Raw genomic sequence first — 16,105 nt, forward strand, 5'->3', positions numbered from 1 at the left:
TATTTGTTTAGCCTCTCATAATGTGATTAAAAATGAATCTTTTATAGTTGGTGATGCAGAAACAGTTACTACTCCTCAAATATCCATGTGCTGTCCTGTACACTCCCTTGCAGTTAGGTAGGGCCATATGACTAGTTTTGGCCACTGGGCTGTGAATGGAAGTGACATGTGTTGCTTTGAGTTTAAAGCCTTTATAAGCCAATTGTGTAAACCTCCTTTCCATGGTGACAAGGAAGACAACATGTTGAAAAGTTAGAATCACAAATGCAAATAGCTTGTATCTCTAGCTAGCAAACTTACTGTGGGCTTCTGTATGAGTGAGGAATAAAATGTGTTCATCCACTGAGATTTGGGGAATTTTTGTTGCTACAGCATAACTTAGGCTGTCCTAATGTAACTGTCATCCAATCACTGATTTCCTTTTAATTAAATGAATTCAGTTTGATTAATATTTATTGAGCACCTATTACGTGCTAGGCTCTGGGCTGTGATGAAAATTCCCTATCTCATGAAGATAAACACAAGATACCTGTTCTCAAATCTAACAGAGATAGATATGCAAACAATTTATAACATCTATAATGCTGTGCTATACATACAAGAAGTACAAGGTTCAGAAACAGGACAAAGAAGGAAATGACTATCAAATTACATGAAGAACATCTCATGGAAAGTTATACAGGGAAGTTAGGGGTCCTGTAGGGTCTTTACAGATGAAAAAAATTTGTAAAGAGATTATGGGAGAAAAGCATTCTAGACCACTGGAATATATATGCAAAGGCATAAGGAGTGAAAAAGCATTAGTGTGTGTGGAGGGGGTGTAAAACCACAGGTAGTGCAGTATTACTAAGTATAAAGTCTGAGGGACATAGTGAAAAATGAGATTGGACAGGTGGGCAAACAGACATCCAGATTTTACTCTGTAGGCATTAAAAGGTTTTAGGGGGCCGGGCGCGGTGGCTCATGCCTGTAATGCTAGCACTTTGGGAGGCCGAGACGGGTGGATCACGAGGTCAGGAGATCGAGACCATCCTGGCTAACACGGTGAAACTCTGTCTCTGCTGAAAATACAAAAAAATTAGCCGGGCGTGGTGGTATGTGCCTGTAGTCCCAGCTACTCAGGAGGCCGAGGCAGGATAATGGCGTGAACCCAGGAGGTGGAGCTTGCAGCGAGCCAAGATCGCGCCACTGCACTCCAGCCTGGGCGACTGAGCGAGACTCCGTCTCAAAAAAAAAAAAAAGAAAAAAAAAAGGTTTTAGGAAAGGGAATGTCATAGGAAGATATTCACTGTGTGGAGGATAAACTGGAAAAAGCCTAATAATGAACACAGAGAGATCACTTAGAAAAACTGAAGAATAATCTAAATAAAAGGTGATGAGGATCTGAATTAAAGCTGCAACAGCAGGGGTAGAAAGGAAGTAGCATAAATGAGAGCTTTATTTTTTTAATTTTTTTTTTTTTTTTTAAAGACAGGGTCTCACTCTGTCGCCCAGGCTGGAGTGCAGTAGTGCAATCTTGGCTCACTGCAGCCTCTGCCTCCCGGGTTCAAGCGATTCTTACACCTTAGCCTCCCGAGCAGCTGGGACTACAGGGCGTGTGCCACTAATCACCCACACCCAGTTCTACCAAAAAATTAAAAAATTACTTTTTTGGTATTTACTTCCACTAATTCTATTTCATTCTACATAGAGTTTTTTTTTTTAAAGGTAAAACATTAAAAGGCAGGGCTAAATGAGGTGGCTCATGCCTATAATCTTTGGGAGGCTGATACGGGCAGAACACTTCAGGCCAGCCTGGGCAACAACACATGGCTGCGGGCGCCTGTAGTCCCAGCTACTAGGGAGGCTGAGGCAGGAGAATGGCGTGAACCCGGGAGGCAGAGCTTGCAGTGAGGCGAGATCGCGCCACTGCACTCCAGCCTGGGTGACAGTGCAAGACTCTGCCTCAAAAACCCAGTTTCTGTTTTAAAAATAAAAATGATGAAAGGTCAAAAGGCAAGTTACAGGGAAAGTAACCACTAGAAGACAATAAACTACTAACTTCATACAAACGCCATGGAATCAGTTACTATGGAAGAAGAGATAATTTAATGAAAGGCACATTTATATTCTAAAAATGTTAATGTAGTATTAAAATGATCTGTTTATAGAACCAAATTCTATAAACACATATAAGTTCCTACTCTGTCGGGCATTATACGAGGGCTAGGCAATCAAGAATATAAATAGCTCCATGGCATTGGTCTAGATAATGACTTTTTAAAATATAACCCCAAAAGCACAGGTAACAAAAGCCATAGTAGACAAATAAACTGCATCAAACTAAAAAGCTTCTGCATGGCAAGGAAACAATTAACAGAATGAAGAGGCAAGTTACAGATTGGGAGAAAATATTTGCTGATATATATCTGATACATATAAGGAGTTGGTATCCAAAATACATAAGGAACTCAAATAAATAGCAAGAAAACAAATCACTGAATTAAAAAGTGGGCAAAGGACTTGAATAGATATTTATCAAAAGAAGACACAAAAATGTCCAACAGGTATACAGATCAGGAATAAGCAAAACTCAACATCACTAATCATCAGGGAAATCCAAATTAAAAATACAACAAGGCTGGCAAGGCACGGTGGCTCACACCTGTAATCCCAGCACTTTGGGAGGCAGAGGCAGGTGGATCACCTGAGTTCAGGAGTTCGAGACCAGCCTGACCAACATAGAGAAACCCCATCTCTACTAAAAATACAAAATTAGACAGGCATGGTGGTGCATGACTGTAATCCCAGCTACTCAGGAGGCTGAGGCAGGAGAATCACTTGAACCTGGGAGGCAGAGGGTGCAGTGAGCTGAGATTGCACTCTAGCCTGGGTGACAAGAGCAAAACTCCATCTCAAAAAAAAAAAAAATACAAGGAGGTATCACCTCACAACTGTTAGAATAGCTATTATCTAACAGACACAAGATAAGTGTTAGTGAGGATGTGGAGAAAGGGAGCCTTTGCACACCATTGGTGGCAATGTAAATTAGTATATCCATTATGGAAAACAGGATGGAGGTTCCTCAAAAAACTAAAAATAGAACTACTATATGATCCCAATAATCTCATTTCCGGGTGCATAACCAAAAGAATTAAAATCAGTATCAAGCCAGACATAGTGGCTCACATCTGTAATCCTAGCACTCTGGGAGGCCGAGGCAGGTGGATCATTGAGGTCAGAGTTTGAAACCAGCCTGACCAAGATGGTGAAATCCCGTCTCTACTAAAAATACAAAAATTAGCTGGGCATAGTGGTGCACACCTGTAATCCCAACTACTTGGGAGGCAGAGGCAGGAGAATTGCTTGAGCCTGGGAGGCGAAGGCTGCCATGAGCCAAGATCATGCTGCTGCACTCCAGCCTGGGTAACAGAGCAAAGACTCCGTTTCAAAAAAAAAATAATAAAAAATTTTTTAAAAAATCAGTATCTCAGAGCAATATCCGCACTCCCATGTTCACTGCAGAATTATTCACAATAGCCAAAATATGCAATTGACCTTTGAATTGATAAAAAACCATGTGATATACACAATGGAATACTATTCAGCCCTATAAAAGAAGGAAATTCTGTCATTTGCAACAAGGATGAATCTTGAGGACACTATGCTAAGTGACATAAGCTAGGCACAGGAAGTCAAATACTGCATAATCTTACTTATATGAAGAATCTAAAAAAGTCACACTAATAGATGTAGACAGAAGTATGATTTCTGGTATATAGGTTACCAGAGGGTAGGGCAATCAGAAAGTGGGGTAGGCAGGGTAGGGAGATGCCAAGATGTTCGTCAAAGAGTACAGTTTCAGTTAGACAGGGAAACAGGTTTTTGAGATCTATTCCAAAAGGTGACTACAGTTAATAATAATGTAACATATATTTCAAATTGCTAACAGTAGATTTTAAATGTTTGCACCACTAAAAGAAAAAAATAAGTATGTGAGGTGATGGATATGTTAATTTGCTTGATTTAATCATTCCATAATGTATATATCAAAACATCAAACTGTACCTCATAAATCTATACAATTACTGTCAATTAAAAACTAAATAAAAGCACATATATCCAAAAATAATACAAAAATAAAACACGGCTCATAATATAGTGAGAGATAGCTGCATACAGATAAACTATAACAGTAGTCGGGTTATAAATTTTGTCATGGAAGTAGTCAAGTTTTGAATATCACTCAATATTGATAATTTTTCTTTTTCCCCCATTTAATTGTTGGGTTGTCAATTCACTATTTATAAAATATTTGAGGATACGGGTCAGAGGTAAACAAAGCTTAAGTTCTACTACTTCTTAAAAATTTAGGTAGCCATACATGGTGGCTCACGCCTGTAATCCTAGCACTTTGGGAGGCCAAGGTGCGTGCATCACAAGGTCAGGAGACTGAGACCATCCTGGCTAACATCATGAAACCCTGTCACTACTAAAACTACAAAAAATTAGCCGGGCGTGGCGGCAGGCACTTGTAGTCCCAGCTACTAGGGAGGCTGAGGCAGGAGAATGGCATGAACCCGGGAGGCAGAGCTTGCAGTGAGCCGAGATCGCACCACTGCACTCCAGCGTGGGTGATAGCGTCTCAAAAAAAAAAAAAAAAATTAGGCAAAAAGCACGATCTGGAAGAGTATTAAAAACAGGAGTCAAAATATATTTGGAAATTGTGTATTAAAATTGACATGCTATCATTTGTTCTCCTCCACTATTACTCTGGAGGATAAAATTAATCCTATCTCTATGTGAATGAAGCCATTAGCTTCCCAGAGAGAAAACAACACCACATGGTTTCCCCAGTCTTGAGGAACAATCTTACTACTAGAAGTCTTAAGATAGGTAAGAGAGAATAGCTGGCCCAATACAATCTATCAACAGTTATGAAAACATAAACACCCTTCTGAAGAGGCCAATTAAATAACATCAACTCTATAAGATTTTATAACTATAAAAATATCATATTACATCATTTTATACATTGTACCATAGCATATATTTTCTAGATTACCATCTTTATCAATAAATGCTACCTTTATTTTTAAAATAGTTAATAAAAATAATTGTTGATAGTTACATATGACTCATCAGGACTGTCAATTATCCATCTGGGATAGCATCCTGATAATACCACTCTTGAAGAATGTAAATACAAAAAACTCAAATAAGGACTTGTTCAGTTGATTTTACTAGATGTGTATCACCTTATGAGCCACTCAGGCATTTAAAAAAATTGTTTTTAAGAGCACAGTCTTACCCTATTGTGCAGGGTGGAGTGCAGTGGTGTGATTATAGCTCACTGCAGCCTCAAACACCTGGGCTCAAGTAATCCTCCTGCCTCAACTTCCCAAGTAGCTGGGATTACAGGTGCGCACCACTATGCTCAGCTAATTTTTTTATTTTTTATTTGTAGAGACAGGGTCTCACTATGTCATCCAGGCTGGTCTCAAAACTCCTGGCCTCAAGCGATCCTGCCATCTTGGCCTCCCAAAGTGCTAGGATTACAGGCATAAGCCACCTCACCCTGTTCGAAGATTCCTATTACAGTATTTAGAAGGTCAAACTCCATAGCTTTGAAAGCTGATGGGATAAGTGCTAAGCTGGTATTAAATCATCTAACATACTTTTATTTTAACATCATCAAATATTGACACATTACTTCTATCATATTTTGGGTAAACAAGATGTAAAACCTCAAGATTGACTTTTTCTTCCCGAAAGGGAGAAGGATGGAGAGAAAGAGACAAAAAGAGAAAGAGAGAAAGAAGGGAGGGAGGAAAACTTCTAGCAATTAAAGTGGGGGGGCATATTTCTCTTCTCATGTCACTAAAAAGTTATATAGATATTAAAATGCTTTTGTCCATGGCCTGCAGAGAAGTGGTTAAAGCAAAAGTAATTTGCTCTTTAGCTTCTTTAAGATTCTTAATCTAGTGATGTTGTTTGTAAAAACAGCACTTGCCCAAAACAAAATTTAAAAGCTGTAAATTTCTGCCTCTAATACAAAATATCTTTGAATACTTACAACCTTGTAAGTATTTAATCATTTACTAGGAAAAAATTACAGATATTAGAACTACAAGTAAGTATAATTAAAAACTGATTAGAAATGTTACAGCCACTATGGAAACAGTATGCTAGTTCCTCAAAAAGTTAAAGGTATATTTACATATGATCCAGCATTTCACTTCTGGGTATAAACCCAAAAGATTTGAAAGCAGAGACTCAAACAGATATATGTATACTGTACTCACATTCACAGCAGCATTATTCACAATAGTCAAAAGGTGGAAGGAACCTAAATGTCCATCAACAGATGAACTGATAAACAAAATGTGATATATAAAGACAATGGAATATTAGCCTTAAAAAGGAATGAAATTCTGACATGCTACAACATGGATGAACCTTGAAGACACTGTGTTAAGTGAAATGATCCAGACACAGAAGAACAAACATATATGATTCCACTTACATGAGGTACCTAGAGCAGTCAATTTTAGAGACAAAGCAGGAGTGGTGGTTGCCAGTGGCTGGGGGAAGGGGGAAATGGACAGTTATTGTTAAGTGAGTAAGAGTTTCTATTTGGGAAGAGGAAAACGTTCTGGAAATGGATGGTGACGACAGTTGCAACAATGTGAGTGTACACCACTGAACTATACACTTGAAAATGGCTAAGATGGTAAATTCTATGTGTACTTTACTACAAGAAAAATGATTATAAGCATTTTTATTAATATATGCAAATGAACCACTTGAGTATTTGACAAACGTATTCATTATATTAAGGCACCATGACTTAGACTAACCTGAAAACTCCAGCCCATTTCTTAAGCAGTGTTTCATTGTATTGATCTCTTATTTCAAATAAAAGGTCAAAAAGTCGGTTCACTGGAAAACCATAACCCTAAAATACAAAAAAAAAAAAACAAAGCAGATAAATAAGTGTACAAAAATATTCATTAAAAATGTTGGGAATACTAGAGAATCATTTGGAAGGAATCACTAGATCCCATTGTATGGCATTCTCACAGTAAGAAAATAAAAAGATATATTTTGACTTTCTACTACATTGCATTTGGTAAAAAAAAGAGGTCCAGAAAGAGTTTTATGAGAATAGAATGGTTTTTCCATTTTTTCTCTTTTCAGTAATGATTACAGCGTTAGCCTTAAAAAGTATTAAAAGTCAGAGCTGGAGGAAAAAATTCAAGATAAGTTTTTACATAACAGTGTCTTGGGAAGTGGTGCCTAAATAGGATACAAGAAGAAAAGGGAATGGATTCTGTCTGAGACAGGCTGGCTTCCTTTTGCACCTTCAATTTAAGATTGAGTTTGTTCTATTGGGAAAATTTACATCTTTCCATTAAACATTCACACTTCCAAATTTTATTCTTTTCCGACTCCAAACTAACTGAAATCTTACCCATATTGGGACCAAACATTCTCTCTTACCGCACAGAATTCTCCACTTGTCTCTCCAAGGTTTCTCTCTCCATCTTTGTTCTTGAGCCTATCTCCTTCCACATAAACCATTCCATGGGTTAACTTCTTACTCTATTATGTCTTTAACTTCCACAGGCACCTTTCTCTCGGCTAAATAAATATGCTAAACTGTTTTCCATCTTTAAGCCAAGAAAAACAAGAGACCAAAACAGCTCTCCCTCAATTTTCTGTAGCCTGTCAGCTGCCGCTGTCACTCCCTTCACAGTCAAATGTACTACAATCTCTCACTTCTAGTCCTTTATTTAAACTACTCAACAACGTCACAACAGACTATCTCCTAAATATCAAATTCAATGATCTCACTCTACCTGACATCTCTTTCTTGAAATTCTTCTGCTTTCAATTCTGTAACACCAATCACTCTTCTTATTCTCCTTTTACATCTATGAACAATCCTTCCAGTTTCCTTGTGTAACTTCTATCTCTATCCTTTATTCTTTACTTCTAGCTCCCTAGGGCAATCTCAAGTCTAATGATTTCAACCTCTGATGATTACTTCAAATCTGTATCTCTAGCTAGGCCTCTCTAAATTCCAAATATTTAATTCCAACACCTGTTTCATCTCCATTCACTCAATCAGCAAGTACATTAAGCTTACTTCCTCTCTCCCCAGTGAAATCAAGTGTTCCTCTTATTTCCTATCCATAATAATAATGCTAACATCAACCTAGTTTATCAACAGAGAATCTAGAAAACCACCTAAACACCCTACCCCCACCACACACACATACACACACACACAAAGTAGTCACCAAATTCTTCTGATTTTACCTCTTTTATAAATCAAATCTTTCATTCTCCATTATCTACCCATCTTTCTTCCAGAAATATTCTTAGTGCCACTGCTTTATCTCAGGTCCTTAATATCTCTTACCTAGACCATTGTAAAAGCTTTCTAAACTTTCAACCATCTCTCTCTCTCTCTCAATCTATTTCCCAGATTCTCAAAATTGCCATTCAAAAGTATAAATCTGATTGTGCCATTCCCCTGCCTAAAAACTACAAAATGCTTACTAAAGTCCCACAAGACGTCCCATAATCTGGGTCAGTTTCATCACCACTATTTGCCCTTCCTTGTTCACACCTATATTCTACAGTTTCTAATACCATCAAGCTGCTCCATTTCACTTTCACCACACCATGCTTTTATCTATAGTTTACACATGCTATTTTTTCTTCCATTAATACCCTTTCCTTCTTATCTATTTGCTGAACTCACCTTCAAAACCCAGCTCAAGTTTCAACTTTCTGTATAGCCTTCTTCAACTCCTAGAATCTAAGTTAGTCATTCCATCTTCTGCAAGCTCAAAGCTAACATATTGCTCGCTGCATTAGGATGCCTTATTAAGCATTTTATTTGTTTACAACTAAACTGTGAATTTCTTGAAGCCAAGGACTTTTACGTCCCTACTGTCTTACTGACTTCTATGTCTCTACTATTTTATACATCAACTAGTCTGCTAACATGTATTGGGTACTCAAAAAATGTTAACAAAGGAATCAATAAATGTTTACTTGTTATTTGCCTAATAGGTAGTAAGGAATATAAATATGCTGGTATTACTTTTTTTACTTTATTGTTTAGTCAGTTTTGTTTTAGATGATAAAATACCAGCATTTTAAAAAGCAAGATTTCCTTAGGGTGGCAAGGGTCAATTTAAAAATCTAAATATTATATAACACTCTTTAATTAGTTTTCATGAAAAGACACTTACCAGTTCTTTAATTAATAGTTATAAATTTAAAAGCCGGCAATCATTAATTCAGTATAAGATGGATCTAATACTGAACCTGTCAGCTTTCAGTGAAATGAAAATACTGCAGAAACTCTGAAAAAGTAGGAAGGAGTGGTTGACTTCTCCAGTCATATTTCAAAGCAATAATATGAGAAAGGTATCCTTGCAAGGGTTTATGTAACTATCATTGTTGCTTTTACAGTGCCAATATTACCTAAATATTATCTTTGACTTTCCTTTGATTCTCTGGAGAATTCCTTGGTACCATATCAAATACTGTAGATTCAGCTGACTCAAAGTCCAGTCCAATAACTATTTATTACAGTCTACAAAGAAATAAGGAGTTTGCACCAGAATACAAATTGATGCTGCTACCTATATTGAAAAAAGTCTTGCTTGTAGCAAGATGCCAATCGCACTAAACTTTGTACTTGGGGATATAGTTAATTTACATTCTGAGAAAAGCTCCTTTTTGTTATGGATCTAAGAGATAATTTGCAGACTAGTAATAAACAGTTTGCAGACCAGTGGTCCCCAGACCACACTTTGAATAGAAGTGCTTTAAGTCATTAAGTACAGCAAAATTACTATCTAAAATTACTATTGCTTTTACTCTCCATGGCAAAAATCACAATTACTTTTGCACCAACCTAATATCTCAAGCTACTTAGAAGTGGGTGCCCAAAATTTGGACAGCCCCAAATAAAGCTTACTAAAAGTTTTATTGCAGTGAGATCAATATTATACAGTCATCACAAAATTTATGAAAACAACAACAAAAAATCCCACATTATTCCACTGCTACAATATAAGCCACACAAATTAATATATAATAGACGTGAGTAATAAAATAATTTACTAAAGGAGCTTGTGGAATCTTCTCTTTAGGTTTAAGAATAAAGTAGAAAACTATAATTCTAAGAGGCAAAGACTCTTGTGATAAAGCAAAGAATTTAAATCAGGATTTCCCAAAGCATATTATATAAAGTTCTAGATCTAAAAGCTGTTCTAAGGGGGAAAAAGATTCAAGGGTCAAATATATTGGGAAAATGCTGCATAATCATCTTCCTTTTGGGAACTTACGGGTATAAATTTGCTCTCAGAAAAGTTTTCAGTAGAGAAATATGTTTTACTTTTGGACCATAGGACACTTTTTTTAAGTAACAGCTCATCACACTTTGGAAAATGCTAGTCTGTACTTCATGAAAAGTTACTTCTAACCATAAAAATCCCGTAAATTTACACAGGAAAAGAAAATGCAATCAATTCTTTATTATCTGTGATCAAGGAGGAAGGACAAGCTAGAAATCTCAAAACTTTGATACTGAAAATCGCAAAAACAGAGTTTTGAAATATTTAGTTTTAATCTTATTTTTTTGTTTCTTTCATGTTTTTTGTTTGTTTGTTTGTTTTGAGATGGAGTCTCGCTCTGTTGCCCAGGAGAGTGCAGTGGCGCAATCTCGGCTCACGGCAACCTCCACCTCCTGGGTTCAAACAATCCTCCTTATTTTTAAAAAGAAAAAAACAGTTCAAAAAAGTAAAATGATTTGCTCACAGAACTCATGGAAAACCAGAAACCAGGAAGAATATGAACACAGTTTTCAAATCACAAGTTTTCATACAAAGTATCATATTTAAAACTGAAAACAATTCTGAAATTAGTAATAAACCCATTTTCACAAATAAGGATCTAAAGCTTAAAGAACCTGCAGGCATACGATTAGTCAACAGCACAGGTAGAACAGAAACTCTGGGTCTATGTGATTCTAGAACCCATTTCTCACTGCCCTAAGGCAGAATTTATATCTTCTAATTTCTAGTTCAGGGTTCTTTCCATTATATTCTGTATTCTTTTTTTATTTTTTTAACTGTAAAAAGACTTTATTCCAACTGAATGACCAGTATTTTAAAAGATGGTACCATCCCTGAGCTCTGTCTAAGCTTCATAACTGAAAAGGAAGTGGTATGAATAGTTCTGGGTAATATCAGAATACCAATACGTAGGTAAACATTTATTACTACTAATTTACTGCCACTAATCTACAACAACATAAATGAATATAGTCTATATTTTGTATGTTTTTAAGTGATCAGAATAACCATTAATTGTTAGGTTATCACCCACCTGTAAAGTATCTGCAAATATTACAATAAGATTCTTCAACTCCAGAACAAGATCAGGATCAGTGCAATAGGACTGAGGGTGGAAACACACAAACAAAACAAAACACCGAAAACAACAAACCAGAGTCATGATTAAAAACTAAGAAATAAGAACTTGATAATGTTTCTTTTATCTGCCAGACTTATAATAAGTTTAAAATCTTGGTTGGTTAGATCCACAACTGACCTTCTCTATTCAGTATAAACTTAAAGGAGATCATATGATACTTATGATGTTTACATTTCAAAAGTCTTTAGATTTTAAGGAACTAGTTATTTAAACTGAAAAAGGTTTATATAGAGACTATGTATTTTCACATTTCATCTATTTACTTATTTTTCATCTTATAAAAGAGACACTATGTATTACTTTTTCCAATACTAAGAATTACAATTTCATTATTTTCTTAGTAATTAACCAAAAGAAAATTATTAATTTCAAAGGGACAGTGAGATTTACTCTGTCCCTTTCATAGCATTTAATAAGATTTTGAAAGTGATATGTTGTATCCAATATGACTTCACATTTGGTATCATGGAATTAACAGGAAACATACTTTATATAGTCAGAGCTGATCTGAATATTGACCATAAAATGTATTGTTCCTTATTAATACGCTGGGAAAAGTTGTAGTTCATTGGATAGTGTATCAAGAATCTACATTCCTGATAAATAAAAATGTAGCTTATTTATAATCTTAATATCATATAAGCTAACAATCTTTCTTCAATATTTTTAAAATCTCAATGATCAATTATAAAATTATAAATAGACAAAATTTTAAATATGAAAATATATTAATAAAGGTAAAACTACTATCTTTTAAAAAGGTCTATACTAAGTATTGTCTTTATAAAACTAACATATTTGTTATTTCCAGAAAAGGCATTAGGAAAATAGTTGATCATTTAATTTTCATCTATAAAAACCTCTCATTACACAAAGGTTCAATATTTCAAATGAGTTGAAATTTTGAAAACTGCAAATTTTAAAGAAATGCATTATTATAGTGTATTACTATAAATTGTAAACACTGAAGAACAAGTTCTATTGAGTTTTAATGGTAGAGTTTATTTGAGAAACAAAGAATTGAAATGGTAATTAAAAACATTTTCTTCATGGTGCTTTTCAGTGATCTAATTAAGAGGTCAGTTGAGACTAATGAGACCTGCTTAATTCTTCATTTTCTATAATGCTAGAATAAAAGTATTTTGGGAAGCCCTAGTCAGTTGCAAAATCATAGCCTGAGATCACCAAACAAAAGTCTGACAGTACTACTTCCAAATCTGAGCAACTACTAAAAAAAATGCAGAATGATGGAGGTACAGTTTTCCTCTGACATTATGCAGCTCAGAAGTTCTTGAAGTAACTGAATTAAAATTTTAGTAATGTAAATTGTCTGACTTACTGAATGAGCTCTAAGGACAGCAATTATCTTTGAGAGGGCCATGTTCCAAAGTTCATCAGTGTATGCTCTGGTTACTAATCCTTGGGTCACATGTAAAATGTGATCTTCTACCACAAAGAACCTAAAAACAGTAATTGCCAAAGCACGTGTTACCAAAAAAACCCAAATAGAAAATAAGTATTTCTGGCATTTAACATAATATAAAATTAATAATAGTTATTTCCATATTAGATACATACCCTACAATTTGAGTGAAATATCTTCTATAGCCATCAACTGTTTCATGCTTAAAATGAAAAATAAAAATCAATTTAAACCAATAAATACCGGTAACATAAAGGTAAGTTCCAAGTCACTACAACTTCATTAACAAATATTTATTGAGAGCCTACTACATGCCACATACATTTTTAGGTACCAGCGATATATCTGTAAATAACAAAAAGTCCTTACTCTCATGGAATGTACATTCGAAAGGAGATAAACAAGTTAAAAAGGAAATATGATTTCAGAACCCCCTTCTCAGCAGACTAGTCAAAGCTGTCATCACCTCTACTTTGACTATTTATTATACCATCCTCCTTCACAATCTCCCCAACTCCCAGCCTGTCCCCTACAGTCTATTCTCTATACAGCTGCCAGAATGATATTTTTCAAATAGTAATCAGATTGTATCTCTGCCAAAAACCTTTTGTGGTTTTAAGATTGTCTATTGTTTATAATTTTAACAAAAGGCATATAGAAAAATATTTGATCATTTGACTTTCATTCATAAAAAGTTTATTACATGAAATATTTCATATTTCAATTAAGTTCAAAGGCTATGTTTTGCAAATTTCATAAACGTGATCAAATTTTCAAACATCTGGGGTTTTTTTTTCAGGTGTTTTAGGGTGAGGATTGTTAATACATTTTAGCTTAGAAATACTGTGACTGGAAAATATAGTCTACATGACACCAAATGCTTGATATTTCCTGATACTTGCTTTATAGCATAGTATGTAGTCAAATTTTTAATAACAGTCCATGTGTGCTTGAAAAGAATATGTTCCTATAGTTGTTGAAATAGGATTCTATATATTCCATTAGATGAAGCCTATTAAGCATGTTTTGTATTCTTGCTAATGTTATGTCTACTTGATTTAGAATATACTGACACATATTTTAAAACTCGCTGGCCGGGCACAGTGGCTCACGTCTGTAATCCCAGCACTTTGGCAGGCCGAGGCAGGCGGATCACGAGGTCAGGAGATCGAGACCATCCTGGCTAACATGGTGAAATCCCGTCTCTACTAAAAATACAAAAAATTAGCCGGATGTGGCGGCGGGCACCTGTAGTCCCAGCTACTCGGGAGGCTGAGGCAGAAGAATGGCGTGAACCCGGGAGGCGGAGCTTGCAGTGAGCCAAGATCACACCACTGCACTCCAGACTGGGTGACAGAGCGAGACTCTGTCTCAAAAAACAAAACAAAACAAAACAAAACTCGCTATACTTGTGGGTTTTCTATTTCTCCTTGTAGTTGTGGCAATTGTGCTTTAAATACTTTGAGTCAATGTTATCAAGTGCTTACAGGTTTAGAATTACCATTTTTATCAACTCAAAGGCACACAAACAAAAAATTGTATTCTTATCATTCTAGCTCTCCCTGTATTATATAAAAGTATATATACCCTGTTTTATTCCTTCAGTGGTTACTCTAGAAATCACATTACACATCTTTAAGTAACCAAACTCTTAAAGCTAGTCAATGTTTTTACTCTTCTGCTGGACACTTTAGACTGTAGGATAGTTTAATTTCATTAACTTCTATCTCATTCTGATGTTTATGTTATTGTTGTGTATTTTAATTCTATCTTATTTTTTTCTTATTGCTGCTGCACAAATTAAAATTCTATGCTGTTTTAATGTCCATAATATTTTATAGTATTTCCTACAGTCATTTTAGATTTACCTAAATATTTATACTTTTTTTGCTATTCATTCCTTCTTGCATCTCACATCTTCCATCTGGCATCACATTCCTTTTGTTTGAAGCATATCCTTAGAATCTCCTTAGTAAGCACATCTTAGTGGCCGACTCTGCTCTTCTTTGTCTGAAAATGTCTATCTCTGCCCTTGTTTCACTGGATATAGAATCCTAAGTTGACAGTTACTTTTTTCAGAATTGAAAATATTTTATTGTTTTGTTTACTTGAAAATAACCTCTTTTCTCTTTGGGTACTTTTAAGATTTTCTGTTTATGTTTGTTTCTAAAGTTAACTTTATTGAGGTATAATTTACATATAATAAAATTAGCCCTTTTTTACATGTAGAGCTCACTGAGTTTTGACAAATGTAGACAGTTGTGTAACTACCAGAAAAATCAAAGTATACAACATATCCATCTCAGAAAGTTCCCTCCTGCCCTTTTGTAGAGAATTACCCTGCCGAACCCATAGGCCTTGGCCACCACTGATCCCATTCTGTCCTAGAGTTTTGTCTTTTCAAAAGTGTCATGTAACATAACTCATACGGTATATAACTTTATTGTATATGATTTTTTCACTTAGAATAATACTTTTGACATTCATCCATATCACTGCATGTATCAATTCCCGTTTAGTGCCCACTAGTTCCATTATATAAAACATACGATAATTTGTTTATACACATGGATGTACCACAATTTATTCACTAGTTCATAGACATTCAGATGTCTCTAGTTTTTGGCGTTTATAATAAAGCTACTACAAACATTCACATATGAGCCACTGTATAAAGATGCATTTTCATTTCTCATGGATAAATAACTAGGAGTAGGACTGCTAGGTCATAGGAGAGTACGCTTAACATTGTAACAAATTGCCAAACCATTTTCCAAAGTGGCAGTATAATTTTATATCTATTAGAAGTGCATGAGAGTTCCACTTGATTCATATCCTCATCAGCACTTGCTATTATCAATCCTTTCAATTTAAGTCATTCTAGTAAGTATGTAGTGGTAAATTATTGTGGTTTTAATTTGCATTTCCCTGATGAAAAAATTATACTGAACATCTGCTCATGTGCTTATTTGCCATCAGTATATCTTTGGTAAAATATCTATTCAAATCTTTTGTCCATTTTTAAAACTGGTTTATCTATCTTCAATTACTGAGTTATACAACTCAGTTGTATAACTGTAAAGTAATAATGTAAAGTAATTCTTTACATATTCTGGATAAAGACCCTTTATAGACATGAGTTCTGCAAATATTTTCTCCAAGTCTGTATCTTGCCTTTTC

General features: G+C 35.2%; 1 protein-coding gene across 2 annotated transcripts in view; it reads right to left on the minus strand.

Annotated features, from left to right (window-relative positions):
• Positions 1-16,105, minus strand: part of EXOC6 (exocyst complex component 6) — a 218,817-nt gene that overhangs the window by 113,419 nt on the left and 89,293 nt on the right. For both annotated transcript variants that reach the window (XM_011988477.1, XM_011988476.1), the window contains 4 exons: positions 13,081-13,127; positions 12,842-12,962; positions 11,395-11,466; positions 6,840-6,937 (listed from right to left, as the gene is read on the minus strand). In XM_011988477.1, coding sequence (XP_011843867.1) covers positions 6,840-6,937; positions 11,395-11,466; positions 12,842-12,962; positions 13,081-13,127 — 338 coding nt within the window. The remainder of the gene's footprint in view (positions 1-6,839; positions 6,938-11,394; positions 11,467-12,841; positions 12,963-13,080; positions 13,128-16,105) is intronic.

The sequence above is a fragment of the Mandrillus leucophaeus genome, unplaced genomic scaffold, assembly GCF_000951045.1.
Source record: "Mandrillus leucophaeus isolate KB7577 unplaced genomic scaffold, Mleu.le_1.0 Scaffold331, whole genome shotgun sequence".
NCBI classification, from domain to species: domain Eukaryota; kingdom Metazoa; phylum Chordata; class Mammalia; order Primates; family Cercopithecidae; genus Mandrillus; species Mandrillus leucophaeus.